The sequence below is a fragment of the Urocitellus parryii genome, chromosome 1, assembly GCF_045843805.1.
Source record: "Urocitellus parryii isolate mUroPar1 chromosome 1, mUroPar1.hap1, whole genome shotgun sequence".
NCBI classification, from domain to species: Eukaryota; Metazoa; Chordata; class Mammalia; order Rodentia; family Sciuridae; genus Urocitellus; species Urocitellus parryii.
In genome coordinates this window covers 92410387-92433117 of record NC_135531.1, presented here as the reverse complement: position 1 = coordinate 92433117, position 22731 = coordinate 92410387, and the positions used below count along the sequence as shown (strand labels likewise).

Genomic DNA, 22731 nt, shown 5'->3' with positions numbered 1-22731 from the left:
TCACTCAGCTCTGTAGAGCTGTAAAGTACTGGAGGCTACAATTACTTCCTAAAAGATTTTCAATCCTCCTGCTTTTTGCCCTTTTTAAAACCCTTACATCCAAGGGATAACTAGTGTAGCCAGTTTTAGAACCTATTAGACTTCACAGTATACACTGGGTTGCTTCATGGCTTTTCTTAACACTTACTTAGGGGGTCACTTCTCCACAACATGGTTACAATTTGTTTATTTGTTTTCCAGCTCCCCAAAGTTTATTGTCATCAACTCCCCTGGTCTTCGTGTCTTTCATTTTATCCTTTGACCATCAGTTTAATGGGGTTTGTGGAGTAGACATAGGAAAATGTATAAAATCAGTTTATACTATGGATTACAAATAAGGAAAAAGTTTACTTACAGGATAATAGCTAAGTTAATTATCTGATTATATGTAAATGGACAGCTGATGTAAAATATCTATATTGATGTTTCTATAAATCTTAAGTGCCTAAAAGTTATAAAGAAATCAAAATAGTCAAAGGTTTTTGAAAATTCAATTTCATGAAAAAAAAGTCAATTCTTTAGAAGAATATCCATATTTCAATGATACTACATTAATTACACATATTTTCTTAGAAAACCTACCTATTTTTTAATATGCAAACAAAAAAGACAATTTACTAACCTCTGCTTCTGTTGCTTGGGACTGTAAAAGCTGTCGTATACGCAGTATGTCCTTTTCTATTTGCTGAATTCTAGCTATTCTTCGCTAAAATGAGACCAAATTAAACATGATTTTATTAAAAAACATTAGTGCAAACAGTATTACTGTGGCTATCAATGAACAGATCAGGATTATGTCAAACCATTTTTATACAAGCAGTTAGAAATGTATATATTTTCACATTAATGACAAATTCGGTTAATTCAGTTTTTTTAATACACTGAAATTTATGCAACAGATCTACAGATTTGTTTAGTAAAACTGTATAAATACAAATCACATATCAAATTGCATGGTTTATGTATTGTGCAACTTGGTGTTGAATGGGAGTGGAGCTTAGAGGTAGAAAACATGCTAAGCTTATTCAAGGCTCTTCTTATTTAATTTCAAACACCATTCTCCCCCCAAAAAGTTATTTTCAAAAAATTTCAAGAAAGAAAATTACACCTGGATTTAATAATTTATATTAATCTAGGCATTAATATTATGTAATGGATGTATATAAAGCATAGTATATCTATAAAGGAAAATAATATCTGATTTATTTTCATAAACATTGGGGTAAAACAATAGAACTAACTCTCCTAAAGTTACCCCTGTTCCATGTCAATAGTATTTTTCAGACTTCCAAAATACCTACCACAGCTAAACATTATTTTTATTTCCAATAAAAGGACCACATAGGGTTGGGGTTGTGGCTCAGGAGTAGAGTGCTCGCCTAGTGTGTGCAAGGCCCTGGGTTCAATCCTCAGCACCACATAAAAATAAATAAATAAAACAAAGGTGTTGTTAAAAAAATAAATAATAAAAGGACCACAAAGATGGCATAGCTTTGCTACCTACCATGATGAGACTACCCAGTGACCACAAAGCAGTAACTACATATTGAACTACATGGAACTGTAGTTATTTTGTTTTATTATTATTTTCTTCAGTGCTGGGGATCAAACCTAGGCCTCAATCATGATAGGAAAGTGTTCTACCACTGAGCTATACCCTCTCCCCCTTGGTTTTGTTTTATTCATCCATTCATTCATTTATGTATCTGGGGTACTGGGGATTTAATCCAGTGGTACTCTACTACTGAGCTTCATCTCTTTTCATTTTTTTTATTCTGAAAAGGTGCTAAGGTGCTAGGTCGCTCTCAAACTTATAATCTTCCTATCTTGGCCTCCTGAGTAGTTGGATTTACTGATGTGTACCACTGTACTCAGCTTCTTTTAATTTTTATGAGTACTAGTAGAAGTGAGAAAAACCAAATTACTTAAATATAATGACCTTGCAAATTCAAGTTATTTTTAAAAATCTACATTACAATAGAGACAATACATAGGTTTTAAAAATAAATACTGATAATTTTGTACCATTCATTTTCTGTAATAATATGATAGCTAACATCTTAATACTGAAGTATTAAAATCTGTGTTATAAAAGTAACCTTTTTCTTTTTTGGTAGGATTCTGGAGATGGAACCCAGGGCCTCACACATACCAGGCAAACAATGAGCAACATCCCCAGCCCCTTTATTTTGAGACAGGTCATGCTAAGTTATCAGGTTGGGCCTTGAATTTGAAATCCTCCTGACTCAGCCTCCTGGGGAGCCGGGATTATAGACATGCACCACCATGCCTGGCTAAAAGTAATTGTTTCAATAAGGAAAAACAATATTAGAAGCTAAATAGTTTCTATACTTTTTGGTTACTTGCCCCATCAATGAAACATTTCTGAGCATATATCTCTAATAGATAAATTTAAAAATGCGTATTGCAGCAATTATCCAATGTTATGATATACAAAGAACAGAAAAACTCCAAGTAGCTATGCTAGTTACCCAATCCCCTGCTTCAAACAACCATCTATTTTCCTTCCTTCCTTCCTTTTTAATATAACTGCTGATTCTCTGTCATGATTCTGCAAGTAGTAAACTTATTAAATAACATCCTCTAATTAACAAATTTTATCATGACTAATGCATACCATGAAAACAGACTGAAGAAGAAATGCTTGTACTTTTGGTAAGCATTCTAAAGGTACTGTACGGATAAGTGAATACTTCTAAAACCAGATAGTGAATATCTTCTGTTTTTAGAAACTACCAAACTATTCTAAATTTGATTGTTTCTCTCCTTTCTATAAGTAATCAGCTCTTCTCCATCAATAAAGTCCTAGATCAAAAATTTTAATAAAGGATGAAAACAGGAAATTATATCTAAATTCCTCTCTAATACCATATTTACTAGTACATTTTAATTATATAGAATAATGAATGTTATTGTGGCATAATTGTACATGCACATAACATACTTAAAATTATAACCTACTCCCTCACCCTCAGTCAACCTTTCCCCCCTCCCCCACCCACTTCCCTCTTCTCCAAAATCTTTCTTTTCTTTTCTTTTTTTGTGTAGTGCTAAAATTTGAACTCTGGACCTTGCACAACAAATGGAAAAAATAAAAAGCCTCAAGGACTAGAAAGGACAAAAAAAAAATAATTATTATTATTTGTACATGCTAGGCAAGTACTCTATCACTGAGCAACATCCCCAGCCCTCTACAATCTTTCTACTTTCATATTATGTTTTGTTTTTCCCCTGGATTCCACATGAGAGAAAACATGCAATACTTGACTTTCTGAGTCTGTCTTATTTCACTTAACATGATATCCAATTCACCCATTTTTTTGTAAAATGACATGATTGCATTTTCTTTTTAATATTTTTTTAGTTGTAGATGGACACAATACCTTTATTTATTTGTTTATTTTATGTTGTGTCTTAATTTTAATATAGTAAACTTTATCAGTCTTTTATTTTTATAATGAGTTTCATATCTTATTTAAGAAACATTTGCCTAGCATGTGTGAGGCACCACATTAAAAAAAAAAAATTAAGTTAAATTGGCATCAAAATAGACCTGGAGACCAATAGTACAGAATAGAGGACACAAAGACTAACCCATATAACTACAGTTATCTTATATTAGACAAAGGCACCAAAACCGTATATTGGAGAAAAGACAGCCTCTTCATCATATGGTGCTGGGAAAACTGGAAATCCACATGTAATAAAATGAAATTAAACCTCTCTCTCACACCATGCACAAAATTCAATTCAAAATGGATCAAGGATCTAGGAATTAAACCAGAGACCCTGTGCCTAATGGAAGAAAAAGTAGGCCCAAATCTCCATCACGTCGGAGTAGGCCCCAACTTCCTTAATAAGATTCCTGGGGGTTGGGGATTTAGCCCAGTGGCAGAGCGCTTGCCTAGCATGCGTAAGGCCCTGGGTTCGGTCCTCAGCCCTGTAAAAAAAAAAAAAAAAAAAAGATTCCTATAGTGCAAGAATTAAAACCAAGAATCAATAAAAGGGATGGATTCAAACTAAAAAGTTTCTTCTCAGCAAAAGAAACAATCAGTGAGGTGAATAGAGAGCCTACTAATTGAGAACAAATTTTTACTACCTGCATATCAGATAAAGCATTAATCTCTAGGGTATAGAAAGAACTAAAAAATCTTAACACCAAAAAACCCCACAAATAACCCAATCAATAAATGGGCCAAGCAACTAATGACACTTTTCAGAAGAAGATATAAAATCAATCAACTAACATATGAAAAAATGTTCAACATTTCTAAGAAATAGAGAAATGCAAATCAAAACTACACTAAGATTTCATCTCATTCCAGTCAGAATGGCAGCTATTAAGAAAACAAACAACAATAAGTGTTAGCAAGGATGTCGGGGGAAAGGCACACTCATACATTGCTGGTGGGACTGCAAATTGGTACAACCAAGATGGAAAGCAGTATGGAGATTCCTTGGAAAATTTGGAATGGAACCACCATTTGACCCAGTTATCCCACTCCTTGGGTTATACTCAAAGGACTTAAAATCAGCATACTACAGGGACACAGCCACATCAATGTTTATAGCAGCACAATTCACAACAGGTAAACTGTGGAACCAACCTACCTAGATGCCCTTCAGTAGATGAGTGGATAAAGAAACTGGTACATATACACAATGGAATATTTCTCAGTAATAAAAGAGAATAAAATCATGGCGTTTGCAGGTAAATGGATGGAGCTGGAGAATATAATGCTAAGTGAAGTAAGCTAATCCTCCATACCAAAGGCCAAATGTTTTCTTTGATATGAGGATGATGACTCATAATGGTGATGGTGGGGGGGAGCATGGGAAGAATGGAGGAACTCTAGATAGAGCAAAGGGGAGGGAGGGGAAGGGAGGGGGTAATGGGGTAGAAAAGAAGGTGGAATGAGTTAGACATTACTACCCTAAGTACATCTATGAAGACACAATGGTGTGAAAATACTTTGTGTACAATTAGTGACTTGAAAAACTGTGCTCTATATGTGTAATATAAAATGAATTGTATTCTGCCATCATGTAATTACATATTAGAATAAATAATTTAATTAAAAAAGATATTATGTCCGTCTATAACTAAAACAAAAAAGTTAAAAAGAAAAGAAATTCATTCCTACTCAGTTTCAGAAACATAATTATGTATATTTTTAACTAAAAAGTTTAATCTATCTGAATGAAAGAAGCAAAAAAGGGGGTAAGAAAAAAACTAACATTATAACACATATATATGCATGTGTCAGCATGCGCGCGCGCACACACACACAATTTATACCCCCAACTAGTTGTGAAACTAACAGGCATGGACTACAAAATGCATGATAGTACTAGTGTTAAGGATAATCTGAAGTCTATATTAGTTTATAATTACATCTAACAAAAATAGAATACACTTTATGTTTAGGAAGTTACCACATAAGATAAACCCTATGTTTTGGGAAATACAAAATGTCCTAATAAAAATATTCCCAAGCTTATTATGGAACAGAAAAGGCAGTCAAGAAAACCTCTCTATAGAGTTTAAAAACATTAGTCAGTTGTGTTTGTATGAATACAGAAAGCTATACTGAATAGTATGTGAAAATGCTTAATATGCTTTCTTGACATCAGTTAAGGGTAGAAATATGGGAATGTTCTCTATCCAACTCATCTCATCTCCTATAATGTTTTCTTTATATTTCCTTCTTACCATCCTTGAATGAGCATTTTCTTTATTTTTAAGTGCAAAACTTGGAAGAGCAATGACACATTCTGGATGTCATACTTAGATAATAAGAAGAAAAAATCTCATATGAGAGCTGAAGGTAGCTATCAGATACTAATCAGAATCTTTTGCTCTTCCTTATAAAGCAGAACAGAATGATACTGGGGAAAATAAAATATGGTAGACAGAATTATGTGAATAGTATTTAAATTAACCAGCAGCCATGATATATTGTTTTCTTAAAATAGTGCCAAAAAAAAAAGATAAGACTTATAAATTTATTTCTCTTCCCCCTCTTTTTTTTTTTTTTTTATGATGCTGGGGATCAGATCCAAGGCTTTCCATATGCTAGGTAAGGGAACTGTCAATGAACTATATATGCCTGGCCCCATAAATATCTCTAAAAACAAAATTTAATCAATATTAACAGAATTGTAGTAGTTTAAAAACAAGTTACCTGTGCTCGTTTTTCCATATCCTGGCAAGTACCCAGTTGTTCTTCCATTGCAACTCTGATTTGCCTTGCTTCATATTCCAATTGCCTTCTGGTCATATCTGTTTGTAAGGAAAACTAAAACCACAAATAATATAAAAATATCAATATCTAGCATTTTCAACTTATAAATCAAAAGCATATAAGTACCAATAAAATAAATGTAAATCCTTGTACATGGAAAATTATTTTTTATTCCAAGGAGTCCTAAAACTTGATGATAGGTACTACACTCAATCTGGGTCCCTGAGGTGATATGTAGTTAAAGCACTGCCTTGAATTCACAAATGGCTTTGAGTATAATACAATTAATTTGTATTGTTTCATTTAAAATATGTAACTGGTTCAGTTGGGTGAGCCTAACTTTAGTTCCCCTATGATTCTCTCCTCTGAAAAGGCACTACTTTTAATTACTGTAAACTAGCATATTAACATGAAAAAAAAATCAAGAAACAGGTTCATTCCTCTTAAGTTTGGATCTCAATTTAAGGTAAGGATTACCACTATACACATAGACAAAATAGAACTTTTCCTTTTGTAAAATGAAGAAAATGAGGTAATAAAAACCCTACATGTAATAAAACATAGATGGTCATAAATAAATGAGACAAAGTCAACACAAACTTTGGTAAGTATCTAAAAGTGAAGCAAAGTTGAAAAATTATCAGAGTGGGTATTAACTCATTCAAAAATCTACTAACCCTCTAATTAAAATTCCAGACACTATGATAATTGCCAGGCATATAAAGAGATGCAAAGAAAAAGGTAGAATATGATTAGATAAAATAACAGGTAATAGTTATAATGGGCCACCAAAGGGAATGAAGAAATGCTATGGATTTTTCATGTTCTATGTGCTTATAGAAAACTGCACATGCCATGTCTGATTCAAAATAGCATTCCTGCCTAAGAACTCCAAATTGCATTTTAAGAGAAGTTCTCACCCTCTTCCCTTGCAACATATACAACACATTTACATGCAGAATGTAGTTCTATAGGCAGACACAAATTATGGCTACAATATAGATGAAATAGCCTGTATGTTATTTCTTATTCCCACTGAGCCAGTTGTCATTTCATTCATTTGTCTTTCACTTTTAACCACCTCATGCAAATAAATATATACAGAACATGACACAATATGTTGCAATGTGTTTGAAGTTGTTTTAAGAAATGTCTAATACTTTGAAAAGTACGTAAGTATTTTCACATGAAAATTTATTAGTTTCGTACCCCAATATGAAAAAAAAAAAAACCTTGGGTAATTAAAAAAAATAGTTATAAAACACAAGCAAGTTTAAATGTGTTATGTTGTCAGTGGTCCATAATAATGTCTTAGATATTCTATTAAAGATGATTATTTAATAAATAGGGAATAATTAGACAGGTGATCTTTATTTCAGATAGTAACCAGTTGCTCTTGAGTTTCATATATATATCTAAGTCCTTTCCTGAATCTGACTGCATGTCTCAAATACACTGGGTTTTGTATTCTTATTACCAAAGATAATAGCAAAACTATGTTTTTTTTTTTTTTTTTTTTTTGTCCATTAAAAAAAAATCCCAAGAAACCCTTCTAATTCCTAATCCTTATCTGGTAACAATTCTCCAGTAACTGTCTTTTGCTACTTGTGTACTTGATTCCCAGGAAGATTTTAAGGGCATTTATCAGAAAGAGGGATCCCTGAATGACTTTTCTAAGAAAGTGAACATTTAAGCCTCTAGTTTTAGCTCCTGCCCCTCAACCTCCACTCAGGAAGTCTTGCTAATAACTACACATCCTAAAAAAGTTTTTCCATATTTCTACTTTTACTTTTTTGCCTATCATGTTCTTAAAAATGCTATTGTAAAATGAAAAAGCTAAGCTATGAAAGCCAGTTATATTTTAATTAGTCTATTTTTTTCTTTTAAAAATTATATAAAGTATTTATGGACAACAGTTAAAACACAGTCTTTTGAGATTAGTAATGTACTTCAGAAGATTTCTTAAAAATATGTGCCATTCCATGAATAAAAACAGTTAACAGAGAGGTAGGATGAATAGGCAGCTAACAGGATTTTTTTAAACATAGCTATATTTGCAAAATAAACTGTAGAACTTGCAAAAATATTAAGATCTATGCCTATAGCTATTGTCATTTATACCTGTAATAGGATTCAAATAATCTTCAAATGTAATATAGAAATAAAAAATTAATAATAGAAAAAATCTTCAAAGCTATTTTTGTTCTAAAAACTATCTGGCATGATTTCTACAATATGGTACCAAAAAATTGGCAGGTGTTAACAAACATTTCTAGAGAGTATGTTTGGAAATTCAATATACAGAATTAAAAAAACAGTTGTCAAGTGGAATCCTGAGTCCTTCAGGAGTTAAAGATTTTCTCAACTCAGGGCTTGAAATAAATACTTGTTGGAACATGATTAAATTTAATTATCTTTATAAATAAAAATTTATTACTTCCAACATATTCAGGTTTAAAGTTGATAAAACATACTACATTCTACAAGTTATTATAATTTCAGTTATCCTGAATTTGTAATAGATTACCTAGGTACTTCTAAAGATCAAGTTATTAAAGTCTAAAATAAGTTGTACTGCCATGTTACTTACATTTTCAGTTAAAGGAAGGCTATCTATTCTTTTAGTGAGATTCTGAAGTTGAGCATAATACCAGTCTTTTTCTTTTTCTTCTTTGTCAAGATCAGCAAGGAGTAATGATCTATTTTTTAAAGAAAGGTAAGTTTACATAATGCTAATACAGACTGCAAAGAGTAATCTTTAACAGCTGTTATTGTAAAGTTCTCTAATTAAAATATTAACAATGAAAAAATTACTTATTTGGATTCTTGAAGGCAGTCTTAAAGAGTATTGTAATCATTAAAATTTGAATACTAAAATGTTTGCTACTTTCCCCCTAAGTAAGTTGGTACTCATCTTTACTAATATACTTACATTCCAAAGGCTTTCTTCTGATTTATTTACAGTCTAAGGATATGATGAGAGTAAAAAGTACAGATAACAAAATTCAAAATTAATACAAGAATAAAAAGTACATTAAAAAAGTTTAGAAAAGTAGCAATTTTGCTAGAAAACAAATTTGCTAGAATATAGGAAGCTACTACCTTGGACACAATGTAGTTTCAGCTTCTTAGCAGCCAAAATAATAAGAAATATATTGTCTCTGTGTAATAGAAGAAATTATTTGGAGGTAGAGAAACGTCTTGGTTTGAAATTTGAAGATGAATTTATGCAATTCCTGAATAACCCAATCAATGGTGTCTTCAATAGTAATCTACATTGAGATACTGCATACTTGGATCATTATAAACATAAATGCCCAATAAGAATGTTACTGGGCTAACACTCAATAGGTACAAAAAGTACATGGTCTATCTCTTTTTATGTGGTTCTTTCCCACATATTTCCACAGATATACTATAATGTGCATATTTCCACAGATATACTATAATGATACAAAGGTATGTATGCATGACATGTACATTTTAAATAGCAGCATATTATAATACATGTTGTTCTATAAATATTTTTCACTTAAAAATCTTATTTTGGAGATTGTTTCCAAGAGAACATAAAGAAGTATTATATATTTTTTGCTAGCCGTGTAATACCCAATATATCCCACAATATTCATGCATACATGAAAAGATATACTATAACCACTTCTTGGTTGGTGGGCACTTATGGCCTTTCCAAAATCTTTTGTTATTACAAATATTGTTACATTGAGTGACTTCATATATACCTCATTTCATACAAGATAAATTCCTAGCATACAGTACTAAGAACTTACTGTTCTTGTTAGATGTATACCAATTTAAACTCCTACCATTTTTCACCAATGTGTGTAATCCAACATTTTAATTTTTTGCATATCTAATTTAAAAAAACAGTGTATCATTATGGTTTTAATTTGATGTCTCTTAATGTGAATGAGGCTTTTTTTTTCAAGTTTAAAAACTACCTGGGTCCTTTTCTATGACTTTTTCTTCATCATTTATAGGGCCTCTTCTATATTAAGAATGATAGTACTTTGTCAGTTACTGGACTGCATATATATTTATCAGTATAACACTTGTCTTCAAACTTTATTTATAATCTCTAAATTTTGGGAAATTTTGATTTTCATGAATTCCTATTTGTAGATACTTTTTACTATGATTTCTGGAATTTGGTCATACACAGAAATGTTCTTCACTCCAATATTACTGTTATTTAAAAAAAGTCTTGTTTGATATTTTCTCAGGAAATATGGGAATAAATGAATCTTGGTAGTGAGTATAAGTGTAAGTGTAAGGAAAGTTCTGTTCTTGCTAAAATTTCCTTTCCTTTATTGGGAAGCAATTTTAAAAATTAGCAACTTTAATAGTGACAGAATACACAGGAAGGAAGCCCTGTTTATGATATAGCAATCTTGGGGGAGCACAGACCAATGAGAAGCTGCTCTCACATTTCTGACAACAAGAACAGGGGCAGTGTAAAAGCCTAAACTCCTTCCACATCTGTATATCACAAGGAAGGAAGGAAGGAAGGAAGGAAGGAAGGAAGGAAGGAAGGAAGGAAGGGGGGGGAAGAAAATCATCAAAGAAATAACAATTTTTAAACCTGAAGAAAAACAAATTGTCAGATTAAAAGGGTCCAATAAATATTCGGCACGATGAAGAAAACATGCATACCAATGCATTTGAAAGCTTCAAGAGGAAAAATAGCTACTACAAAGGAATGAGAACCCAATTCATATCATCTGATTGCTATCAAACATCTCATCAGCTACTTTGATAATGAAGAAAACTGAGTTTGAGCCTGTATCTATCCAAACTACAAGTCAAGTATGAAAGCAAAATAAAGATTTGTTCCATGAGCAAGAACTCAATCTATTTCTTTCCAACATAGAAATAATCAAGAAGACATAAATTATATCAAGATTACATGGGAAGTGTAATGACAAGAAATTCTACCATTAGAGTTTTGTGGCACATTTAGAAAACAAACGGTCCAAATCAGAACAGAAAAGTTAATGGGCACCAATAAAAATTTTCTTAAGAAGAAAACAAAACCAGAAGATCCTAGTAGTATGGTAAAAGACAAATTTCTGCTTCTAACAACATAAGACAATCTGAAATTCTAGAAAACAAAATTATAGAGAAAGACACACTCTAAATAGGAGCATCTTCTGCAAATAGCAGAGAGTGTATGATATTCTATTAATAGAGAGAAAAAAATTAATTCAGGCATACTAACTCCATAGTGACCAAAAACTATAGAGCCATAATGAGACACTTGATTTCAACATCTATAATTAACTTAAAAAAAATCAAATACACAGAACAAATTGTTACTAGTGTCAACAAAATGAAAGTAAACATACAGTTGACATATATAGTGTAGCTTAAAACATACAGTCACAAGATAGAACAAAAATTAATAAGAATGTTACTTAAGGGCTGGGTTGTGGCTCAGTGGTAGAGCACTCACCTAGCATGTGTGAGGCACTGAGTTAGATTCTCATCATGGAATATTACTAATTAATTAATTAATTAATGGTCCATTGATAACTAAAAAAAATAAAAAAGAATGTTAAATTTAAAATATAAGAATTAATAAAGTAATAAGTATGCCAGGTGCTGTGGCACATGCCTGTAGTCCCAGCAACTGGGGAAGCTGGGGTAGGAGTATGGCAGGTTCAAGGCCAGTGGTAGCAACTTAGCAAGACTGTGTCTGAAAATATATAGTAAAAAAGACTAGCAATGTATTTCAGTGGAAAAGCATTCCATGGGTTCAATCACTGGTACCAAATAAATAAAATAAAATAAATAAAGAACTAGTAATATAAATATATTATTTAGAATTATGAAAAGTAACTCTTTCATGGGAAGCAAGACTGGGGTTAGGAAAGGGTGAAGTGGAATATGAATTTTTTTTTAATGATGATGCTTTTTAAAGCACACTTAGTGATGCTAATGATCAGTTGGTCTGGGTTGAGAACCTTTGAGCAAAAGCATCTAATAATTCTTTCTTCTCAGATAAAATAACTCTTTATAATATAATGTGTAATAATGCCTGGATCAGAAGCTGGTGAGAGGATGTCTTTTCTATAGTAACATTAGAAAGGGCTAATATTTTAACAAGAAATATATTCTTCACTTGAACTTAAAAAGTCAGAATACAGGGCTGGGGGTATAGCTCAGTTGGTAGAGTGCTTGTCTCTCAAGCACAAGGCCCCTCGGTTCAACCCCCAGCACCAAAAAAAAAAAAAAAAAAAAAAAAAAAAAAAAAAGTCAGAATACTAGCTTGAAGTTATTTAGTGTGGTATTATATAAGAATAAAAGATACCAAATCATTGAATTTAAGATTTTAAACAGAGAAATAAAGTTTTTATGGATTTAAATTTAAAGAATGTTGGAAGACTGGAAAGAAATAAATAATGGCAAGGTAGAAAATAAGAACTTTTAAAAAACATATCAGAGAGGTTGAGACAAAGGAACATTTTTATTACCAGTATTCCTCACTACTTATGGCTCCATTTGTTAGGTACTAGTATTCACAGTATACATCTATTTTAAAAATTAATCTTTTTCCAAAATTCTTTCTGCTGATGAAACTGAGACATTACCTACATGAAGCAAAATAAACTCATACATATTCATACATCCTTTCTCCTTAACAGATTCAAAGGGCACAAATAAAAGGAAGACCATGAACCCTCTTTTCCTGCTTATTTTTTAGAATAGTGTTTTGATAGTTTAAGTTCAGGGTACGAAAAAAAGACCCATGTGTTATGGTTTGGATGTGAGGTGTCCTCCAAAAGCTCATGTGAAATAGTGTAAGAAGGTTTGAAGAAGAAATGATTGGGTTCTGAAGAGTTTAAACCCAATCAGTGAATTAATCTCCTGATAGGGATTAATGATGCTAACTGAAGTGGTAGGGTGTGGCGGAAGGAGGTGAGAATTGGAGGCGTGGCTTTGGGGTATATATTTGTATCTGACAATTGAAGACTTCTCTCTGCTTTCTGATCATCATGTGAGCTGATTCCCTCTACCACACTCTTCTGCCTCACCTCAAGCCCCAAGGAATGGGGCCGGCCTTCTATGGACTCACATTTCTGAAACTGTGAGCCCTCTAATATAAACTTTTCCTCCCCTACAATTGTTCTGATTGGTTCCTTTTAGTCACAGTAGTCAAAAAGCTGACTAAAACACCATGTAAAATTAAAGATGAAACCAAGCTTAACATCACTTCTGGTCCAGATGATTATCATTGTTTTTATAGATAGGCATACCTAAAATCAGAAAGTAATGAAAGATCTTTTGCCTTGATGAGATATGCTGGACATTTTCTATATATGGTATAAGAATACTTAATATTCACAACTTCACAATATTGAACCATTCCCTGTTTTACAGAAGAATTTGACCCCAAAATTTAGTCACCTGACCAAGGTCACAAAGCTAACATGTAATATATATTTTACCATTTTGAATGTCTAACAAAACTTTTAGGAATTCGAAGATAATATGGTACCATCTGTACATTAAAGAATATTTTAGGTGACATAAAACACTTGAAAAAATTTTTTGGTAATGATCTATATTCTGATATCTATAGTGAGATAATTTTAACTTCAGGAAAAGAATTAATATGATAGCTGTGAGAAACCAGTACTCATTCTATATGACAAGCAATGTATTTTAGATGGGGAAAGTGATAAATTAAGAAAAGTTTTATTTGTGATCAGGTGTAATAGGCCTTCTATAATGGAAAGAGACATCATTCCCTGGATCTATCAGTCATTGAATTTAGTTTAAAAGATAACCAAAATGTCAAAATAAATAAATAAATAAATAATCCAGCTATAAATATTGTGATGTGTATTACTCAATGTACAGAATATTCAAAGTATTTAATTGATAAAATAGAAGTCTTTAGAATCCCAAGAAACTGCATTCTTTACATTTTTAGACTTACTGTAAGTGCAATCAGAAAAATGTTATTTTTGTGTTAAAAAATGTAAATGCAGGGCTTGTAGCTCCATGGTAGAGCACTTGCCTTGCATGTGTGAGGCACTGGGTTCGATTCTCAGTACCATATATAGATAAATAAAAATAAAGGTCCATCAACAACTTAAAAAAAAACCAAAAACCTAAAAAAAAAAGTAAATGCTCTTCACCCACCATAAATCCATAATGTATATTCTATATTACAAAATACCAATAATAAACTTGGATTGTATAAGTTAATATGTACTGTGTAATGAATAAAAGTTACCTCTCTTTTTCAAGTTCTTCTAAATATCCAGTACTTTCTCTGCTTCCATTTACAAACCCTCTTCTTGGAAATGACCCCATAGGAACTGGACTGCACTCTCCTGAACGACTTGATACAGATCCTTCCCGGCTTCCATAAGAACGGAGGGACATTTTTGACCGTAGTTTTACTCCAGGAAAATTGCTGCTATCTAAGGTAAGTTCTAAATAAAACAGAGACAAGTTTTTACATAACAACTGCTTTATATCATGCAAAATATTCCTAATATTGTTTTTTTTAAACCAACAATAGCTGAGAGAGGATTTTTTTTAATGTTATCATGGATTTGATTTTTTTTAATATTTATTTTTTAGGTGTAGATGGACACAACACAATGCCTTTATTTTTATGTGGTGCTGAGAATCAAACTCGGGTCCCACCAGTGCTAGGCGAGTGCTCTACCACTGAGCCACAATCCCAGCCCTAATATTGTTTTAAAAGTAAAATCTTACATTCATATTTTAGCTACAAATATACATGGCTGAATAAACAATTATTTAGATTCAGAATGGCTCGACTTTCCCTGAAAAATCAGCTTGAGTTTCGGAGAAAAACAGGTAGAATTAAAAAGGAAATCAGACAAAATGTTCTTCCTTATGTTCTCTTCAGATAATATTTCAAAACCCAAAAGTAATTTCTGTAACTAGTTTCAGTTATTACTAAGCACTTTCCCTATTTTGTCACTGGAATTTTCAGACAAAATGTCCTTAAAGATTTTTATTTTATTTATTTCTTTAATGTGGTGCTGAAGCTTAAGCCTAGGGCCTCACTGGTGCCAGGCAAGTGCTTTACCCCTGAGCTACAACCCGGGCCCCTCCTTAGATTCTCTTTAGATAATAATTCAAAATCTAAAAGTAATTTCTCTGACCAGTTTCAATTAATACTAAGTCCTTTCCCTATTTTGTCACTGGAATTTTCCAGCAACAAAATAAAAAAGCATTTTTAAAACAAATTTTGCTAAAAATGGCATTGAATTAGCTTACATATTAGGAAAACAAAGCACTATCCTGGATGGAACAGAGAAAGACAATACTTCTTCAGATATATTTACCACTTAGTCTGTGGCACACAGCATACTAAAATCCTATTTTGTGACTGGCATAATAGCAATGAGCTTTAAAAAGAGCTGGAAAGTATCAAAGAAGAGATTTTAAATAGTTTATTTTAAAAGTCAGTTAAACGTTTAAAGAAAGACAAGCAAATACTTTGTACTTTAAATATTACATTGTAATGGGTAAGTCTGATAAACCAAGAAAACTGATATCGCTACCCAAGTCAAAAGAAAGTGTACTTGTATTTACATACCAAATGTTATCAACTTGGGCTTAAAAAAATTACTTTAAAACATCTTTTAAAAAATCTACCTTTAAGACGCTCTAAAAAATCAATCTGTCCAGAAGAAGCCATAGCTTCATCTTCAATACTTCCTTGTAGTTGTTTAAGGACTTCCTGTGAAAAAAGAACACACAATATTAACATGATAAATTGTTTTTGCTTATGGTTTTGGGGATTGAACCCAGCACTCTTCCACATTTCCAGCCCTAACACGATGAAATTCTAAAAACTTCTTAAAGACATGAAGTGTTTCATGGCATTCAGGTATGCCAAGGGGAAAAATGTCATCTTGGATCACTCTGTGTATATTACTTATTATTCATTATCATTAATATATTATATCTCAATAACAATAAGTGATAATTTGTGATAGTGGTGATTATGAGGAGTCCCTGTGGAAGATACTGTACGGACAATTAAAAGGCATTATCTCTTAACTTTTAAACAATAAACAATATCATTTTTTAGATAGACCAAATAAGACTTGAAGCTGATTAAAAAAAAGTTGTTTAGAATCCATGTCTCTTAAACCTGTATCAACATGACCACAAAAAACACCACCCAAATTAATGTTATTATCTGTTATTTAACAATTTAATATTTAAGCTTTTATATGCCACATTTAAGTACAATCTGCTAAAATACTGATTTACACTTAGTAGATATTCAAATGACTAATGCTCTGCCTCCTGACTTTTGATGCCATTATTTTCTTTCTTAGGTAAATCCACTCTTAGAATAAACCCTTAAAGCACAGCTCTGATCAGACCTCTCTTTACAAGATTCTTTTCCAAAGCCTAGAGGTGGTTCTCAATCCTCAACATGGATCAGAATCACCTAAAGATCTTATTAAAACATAGATTGCTGATTCAATAATTTGGGATGGAGGTTGAGAATCTGCATTTTGAACAAGTTCTCAACTACTGGTGATGCTAAATAGAGAACATCAAGACATTGCCAATGTTATTCTATGAAGGTTAGGACTGCAAGTGAATTTTTTTTGCTTGTTTTTTCCCCAATTCTTAAACATTATATATTAGAAAAAGTATGAAGATCTAAAAAATTAAAAAATATAATAAGGATCAAAGAAACCACAACATTAGCTACATGATGGAAAACTATGCAACTATAAAAAACACAAACTCTTTAATGACAAGATTATGATAATCTATAATGTAAGAAAAAAAGTATGATGTAAAATAAAGATACCATCAAATATGTTTGTAGAGAATGTACAAAAATAAAGAAAAAGGTCACCTCCGTTTCTGGAGATGGGATTATGAATTAAGAGGGGGAAAAAAAGGAAGGAGGCAAGGGGAGATGGTGCTTGTGTAGCTCAGTGGTACAGTGCTTGCCTAGCATGTGTAAGTAAGGCCCTGGGTTTGATCCCAAGTACCACAAAAGAAAAAAAAAAAAAAAAAAAAAGCACATAAAAATGGGTGACGTTGATACTTCTGCTTGAACAATTTCCTAAGTTTTAAAAATAGTGAATCTGCACAACTTGTAAATAAAGTTATTTTTAAAAATTTTCTGTATTATTAGAAATCTACTAAGATAAGGTATTATGAATAAAAGCAAAAGCAAATAAGATCACTGAAATTTAAAATTAAAAAATAATAAAAAAAAAGAGTTTCATGGTAGCCATCTTGGAAAGTTACTAATTTACCCCAATGATGTGTACCTTAAATTATTTTTGTTAAGTGCTTTGAGTTTCATATGAACCTTACCAACAAAAGCTGAACTCATAAACTTATAGTTCAGTTACTTTGCCTTTAATGTGATACCATCAGTATGATCTGATAAAGAAAAGAAACCTCAAGATCTTTTTCCGCTTTTATTGAGGTATATCATATGTAGGTAAAAATACACACTCATTTTAAGTACCCAAAGAATTTTCACATCTATAATCACCATCTATGTGAAAACACAGAACATTTTCAACACTCCAGAGGATTCCCTCAATGCCTTACCATCCGTCTTCATTTCCAGAAATAACTACTATGACTTCAGAATATTATTTCAAATGGAACCATACAGTATATGGTCTTTTGTGCCTTCTGTTTTTTGCTTAACATAGTTACCTGTGAGATACATCCATACAGTTGCATTATCAGTTTTTTTTTTTTTTTTTTTTTTTGATGACAGGGATTGAGTGAGCCCAGGAGCACTTTACCACTGAGCCACATCCCTAGCCCCTTTTCATATTTTATTTAGAGACAGGGTCTCATTGAATTGTTTAGGGCCTAAGTTCTTGAGGCTGGCTTTGAACTTGGCCTCTTGCCTTAGTCTCCTCAGCTGCTGGGATTACAAGCATGTGCCACAGTGCTGGCTCATAATTTTTTAAATGCTGCATAGTAGTCTACTATATGAATATCCTCCAGTTTATTTATTATTTTTCCTCTTGATGTGACATATATGTGGTTATCAGTTTGGAGGCTATTATAAATGTTATTGCACTTATCTTTTAGTGGACATTTCTAGGAGTTCAAATGTTGAGTCACAAGGCTTAACTATAAAAGAATATGCTGAAGTGGTTTTTTACACCATTGATGGCAATGTCTCAACATTCCAATGCTCCACATTTGGGGTGACTGGTCTTAAGTCATCTGAGTAGGAGTGAAACAATCTTTTTATTTCCTGATGACAGATGATGTTGAACCACTTTTCATGTGCTTAATGGCTACTTATCATCCTTTCTGAATTGTCTTTTCAAATTTTTGGACCATATTTTAAAAACCATGTTTCCTTTTTTTTTTTTTGATACTGTTTATAAGAATTCTTAATATATTCTGAACCAAGCCCTTCTGTCATGTATGTCAGTAAATATTTGATAAATGTGTAACAAATATTTTCTCTTATGGTTTACCCTTTCATTTTCTTCCTTTCTTTCTCTTCCTTCCTTTTGGTAGTGCTGGGAATAGAACCCAGGGACTTATACTCACTAGGCAAGTGGTCTAATACTGAGCTACGTCCCAGCCCTGCCTCTTCAATTTCTTAATGAAATCTTTTGGAAAACAGATTTTTAATTTTGATGAAGTCAAATTTTAAATTTTTTCTTTTACGTTTACTCTGCTACATGTCCTAAGAAATCTTGTCTCTTCCAAGTTATTATTCTATGTTTTCTATTAGAAGCATAACAAGAGTCTACAGATGATATCATCTTTTCCCTTTTATTGTTAAGGCTTTGATAATCCTGTTTGAGAAATCTTTGCCTCCTTCCTAGACATGAAGCTATTCCCTATATTCTCTTCTAAAAGCCACTGTTTTGACTGTAACATATAGGTATATAATCTGTCTTGACTGATTTTTAGTACAGGATGAGATCAGGTTCTGTGTTGTTTTTTTTTTCCTTTTTCCCCATACAGATAATTCAATTACTCCTGCACCACATAACAAAAAGGACGCTTTTCTCACTGATTTATAAAGGATGCTTGGTCATAAATCAGATTACCATATGTATAGATATTTTTATGAACTCTATTCCTGTTAGTCTTTTAGTCTCCTACATTTACCACATTGTCTTAATAACCCTACATCAATTAATTCTCAGCAACTATCTCTTCAAATATTGCTTTTGTTCCATTCTTTCTCCTGAGACTTCAATTACATTTGAAGTCTCTAACTATAATTTGTCTACTTGCTTATGTGCCTCATAATACAATTTAAAAATTTTTTTAAATTTGTTTTAGTTATTAATGGAACTTTATTTATTTATATGTGGTGCTAGGCAAGCACTCAACAACTGAGCTACAACTCTAACCCCATCATTTTTTTTTTTTTGCTTCGTGTTCAGTTGGATGTTTTCTATTGATCTTTAAGTTCACTAATGCTGTCTTCTCATTGTGTTCATCATGCCGTCAAGCCAATTTAATAAGTTAATATCAAACATATTTTTCAGTTTTAGAAATCTATTTGATCTTTATTAGATTCCAATTCTCTGTCAAAGTTTCATTGGCTGGTTGGGGTGATGCATGCCTGAAATCTCAGCAGCTCTGGAGGCTGAGGCAGGAGGGTTTTGAGTTCAAAGCCAGCTTTAGCAATTCAGCGAGGCCCTAACCAACTCAGTGAGACCTTGTCTCTAAATCTATTAAAAAAAAAAAAAAAAAAAAAAAGTCTTGGGATGTACTCAGTGGAAAAGTGCCCCAAGTTCAATCCCTGGTACAAAACAAACAAAAAACCAACCCACAACAGAGTTTTCCATTTTTAGCCATTTTGTCCATTTTTCTTTCTTTCTCCTCCCCTGACAAAGACATAATACTTATGTTAAAAATCTTGACTATTAATGTGAACATATGGTTCATCTCTGGGTTTGCTTCTATTATTTTAGATGTTTGGTCTTTAATCTCCTATTCCACAAAGTTCAAAATCTGTCAAATGTCTTGCGGAGACCCGTTGTGTAAAGTAATGTCTTTCCTTTCAGCAAGACTTTGCCTCCTAGCATTCCTCCTTCCTAGTCTATCCCCAGCCTTCTTCATTACAAGTAGACTCAGCCAACGTCCCACAGTAAGAATCAACCATGTGTTTGCAGCTCCTGAGTGCCAACACTGATATCTTGCCGTCATGTTTACCAAGATCTCCAACAGTTTTTATATTTTACCCCTAGCCGAGACTTTCTGCTTGTGCCAATGATAAACATCCCTCTGTACCCAGAATCAACATCTCTGCAGAAGACAATCACCAATAATCTCAGCTCATCTTGATCAGGCTCAAGCATGGTTTTTATATTTCATCCAGAGTTTTCTAGTAAGATTGTCTGAGGTTGCATACTGCATACAATCTTGAAGAGGTACTCAATTTCCAAGAATTTTTAGAAGAAAACATAGGGTATGGTTGGGCAGTGCAAACACTATGTAACATTAACAAATTCAATAAAAAGTAAATATATAGATTAAAAAAAAAAGAAGAAATGTGGCAACTATATAGCAATTCCAAACACAATGTTTGAAAAAGATTTGAGAAATGGTAGCTTTTAAAATGCTGTATATGTGAAGAGACCCACAAAAATTAAAATAGAGTAACATCATACACTACCGGGGTAACTAAGTTGATATAACATTTTTGGGTATCAAAGTGATCAATCCACCGTGAAGAAATTAGAAACGAATAAAATAAACGTCCTTTGAAAAAAAAATAAAATACATGTAATTTTGAAGAAGGATATAGTTATTTGAATTTATAAATTCTGAAAAATAGTTTAAAAATTAGTTAATAAGATTATATACTCATTTTTAAAGTATTTTAAGCTTTTAGAAATGTTGCAGAATTAATCATTTCAAACAAAATATGCTGTGGTCTGATTAGTAATACCATTTATCAATGAGCAACTATATCATTTCAGGGAAGATGCTACTTGATCCATTTCTGTTTCCCAGTATATCATAGCTATAGGTTTTTTTCTGAAAGTACACTTCATATTCTTTTATCTCTGAAAAGATACTTCATATGTATACTGTTTTACACTTTATACAGCAATTTACAAATATATTGTTTTGTGAAAACACAACAAAGATGCAAATACTTCATTAATAATTTGCTTACAATTAGACAATTCTAATATTGTGCCATCTCTCAGTTTAAATGCTTCACATCTCTACATGACCATAATTACCCTGTTGTTATGCTTAAAATTTTTTAAATCAATCAAATTGAGTTCTAGTCCTGAAGTATACAGGATGCAGAGATTCATGTCTGTAGCCCCAGCTTTTTTGGAAGCTGAGGCAGGAGGATCACTTGAGCCCAGTCTGGGCATCATAACAAGATCTCAACTCAAAAGAAGAATATAGACCCGGTGTGGTAGTGAATGCCTGTAATCCCAGAGGCTCAGGAGGCTGAGGCAGGAGGATCACGAGTTCAAAGCCAGTCTGAGCAACAGTGAGGTGCTTAGCCACTCAGTGACACTCTGTACTCTAAATAAAATACAAAATAGGGCTGGGGATGTGGCTCAGTGGTCGAGTGCCCCTGAGCTCAATCCCTGGTAACCCTCACCCCCAAAAGAAGAATATAGCAAATAATTTTTCTTTTAAAAAAATGTAATTAAAAATTTGCATGTAGCTGATTCCAGGCCATTGAAATCCCATGCAATTTGTGTGATTTATTATGTTTCTATTACAGAGAATTTTAAGCACATTCATAAGTATATAAAATATTATAACAAACCCCTATGTAACAACTCATTCCAATAATCACTGATTCATGGTCAATCTTGTTTCATCTATTCCCACACCAAACCTTTTCCATTTCTACCTCTCCACCCCAGATTTATTTTGAAAACAAATCTTAGACATCATACTTGAAATATTTGTAAATATTTCAATGTATATTTAAATGGGGATCTTTCCTAGCAAGTCATGATGCCAACATTATGCCTAAAAAACAACCACTTGTTAATATCTTCAAATATATAGTCAGTGCTCTAATTTCCCCAAATATTCCCCTGGATGACACACACACACACTCAATGAAAACATTTATAGTTTGTATAAATGTTTTGTAATCAGCAGCAAGGCAATAACCTCTTTTGCCACCAGATGGTACTACTGCATAAATTTTAGACTCAGGTCACGTGCTTGGAAGAGACATACTCTGCCTTGGTTTGTAGTAAATAGGCTAATAATGATCAGAAAACATGATTCAATGTTATATAATGTATTACAAAGTATAATAAGCATTTTTTTTGTGGAGGAGGGAAATAACCATTGTGTTTCACTAAATTTAACACAACTACAAAAGTATCTTTTTACAAATTGGGATGTGGCTCAGTGGTAAAGTACTTGCCTAGCACAGGCAAAG

General features: G+C 32.4%; 1 protein-coding gene across 7 annotated transcripts in view; it reads right to left on the bottom strand.

Annotated features, from left to right (window-relative positions):
- Positions 1-22731, bottom strand: part of Apc (APC regulator of Wnt signaling pathway) — a 122270-nt gene that overhangs the window by 42757 nt on the left and 56782 nt on the right. For all 7 annotated transcript variants that reach the window (XM_026401243.2, XM_026401252.2, XM_026401247.2 and 4 more), the window contains 5 exons: positions 15972-16056; positions 14569-14770; positions 8896-9004; positions 6246-6359; positions 662-745 (listed from right to left, as the gene is read on the bottom strand). In XM_026401243.2, the coding sequence (XP_026257028.2) occupies positions 662-745; positions 6246-6359; positions 8896-9004; positions 14569-14770; positions 15972-16056 (594 nt within the window). The remainder of the gene's footprint in view (positions 1-661; positions 746-6245; positions 6360-8895; positions 9005-14568; positions 14771-15971; positions 16057-22731) is intronic.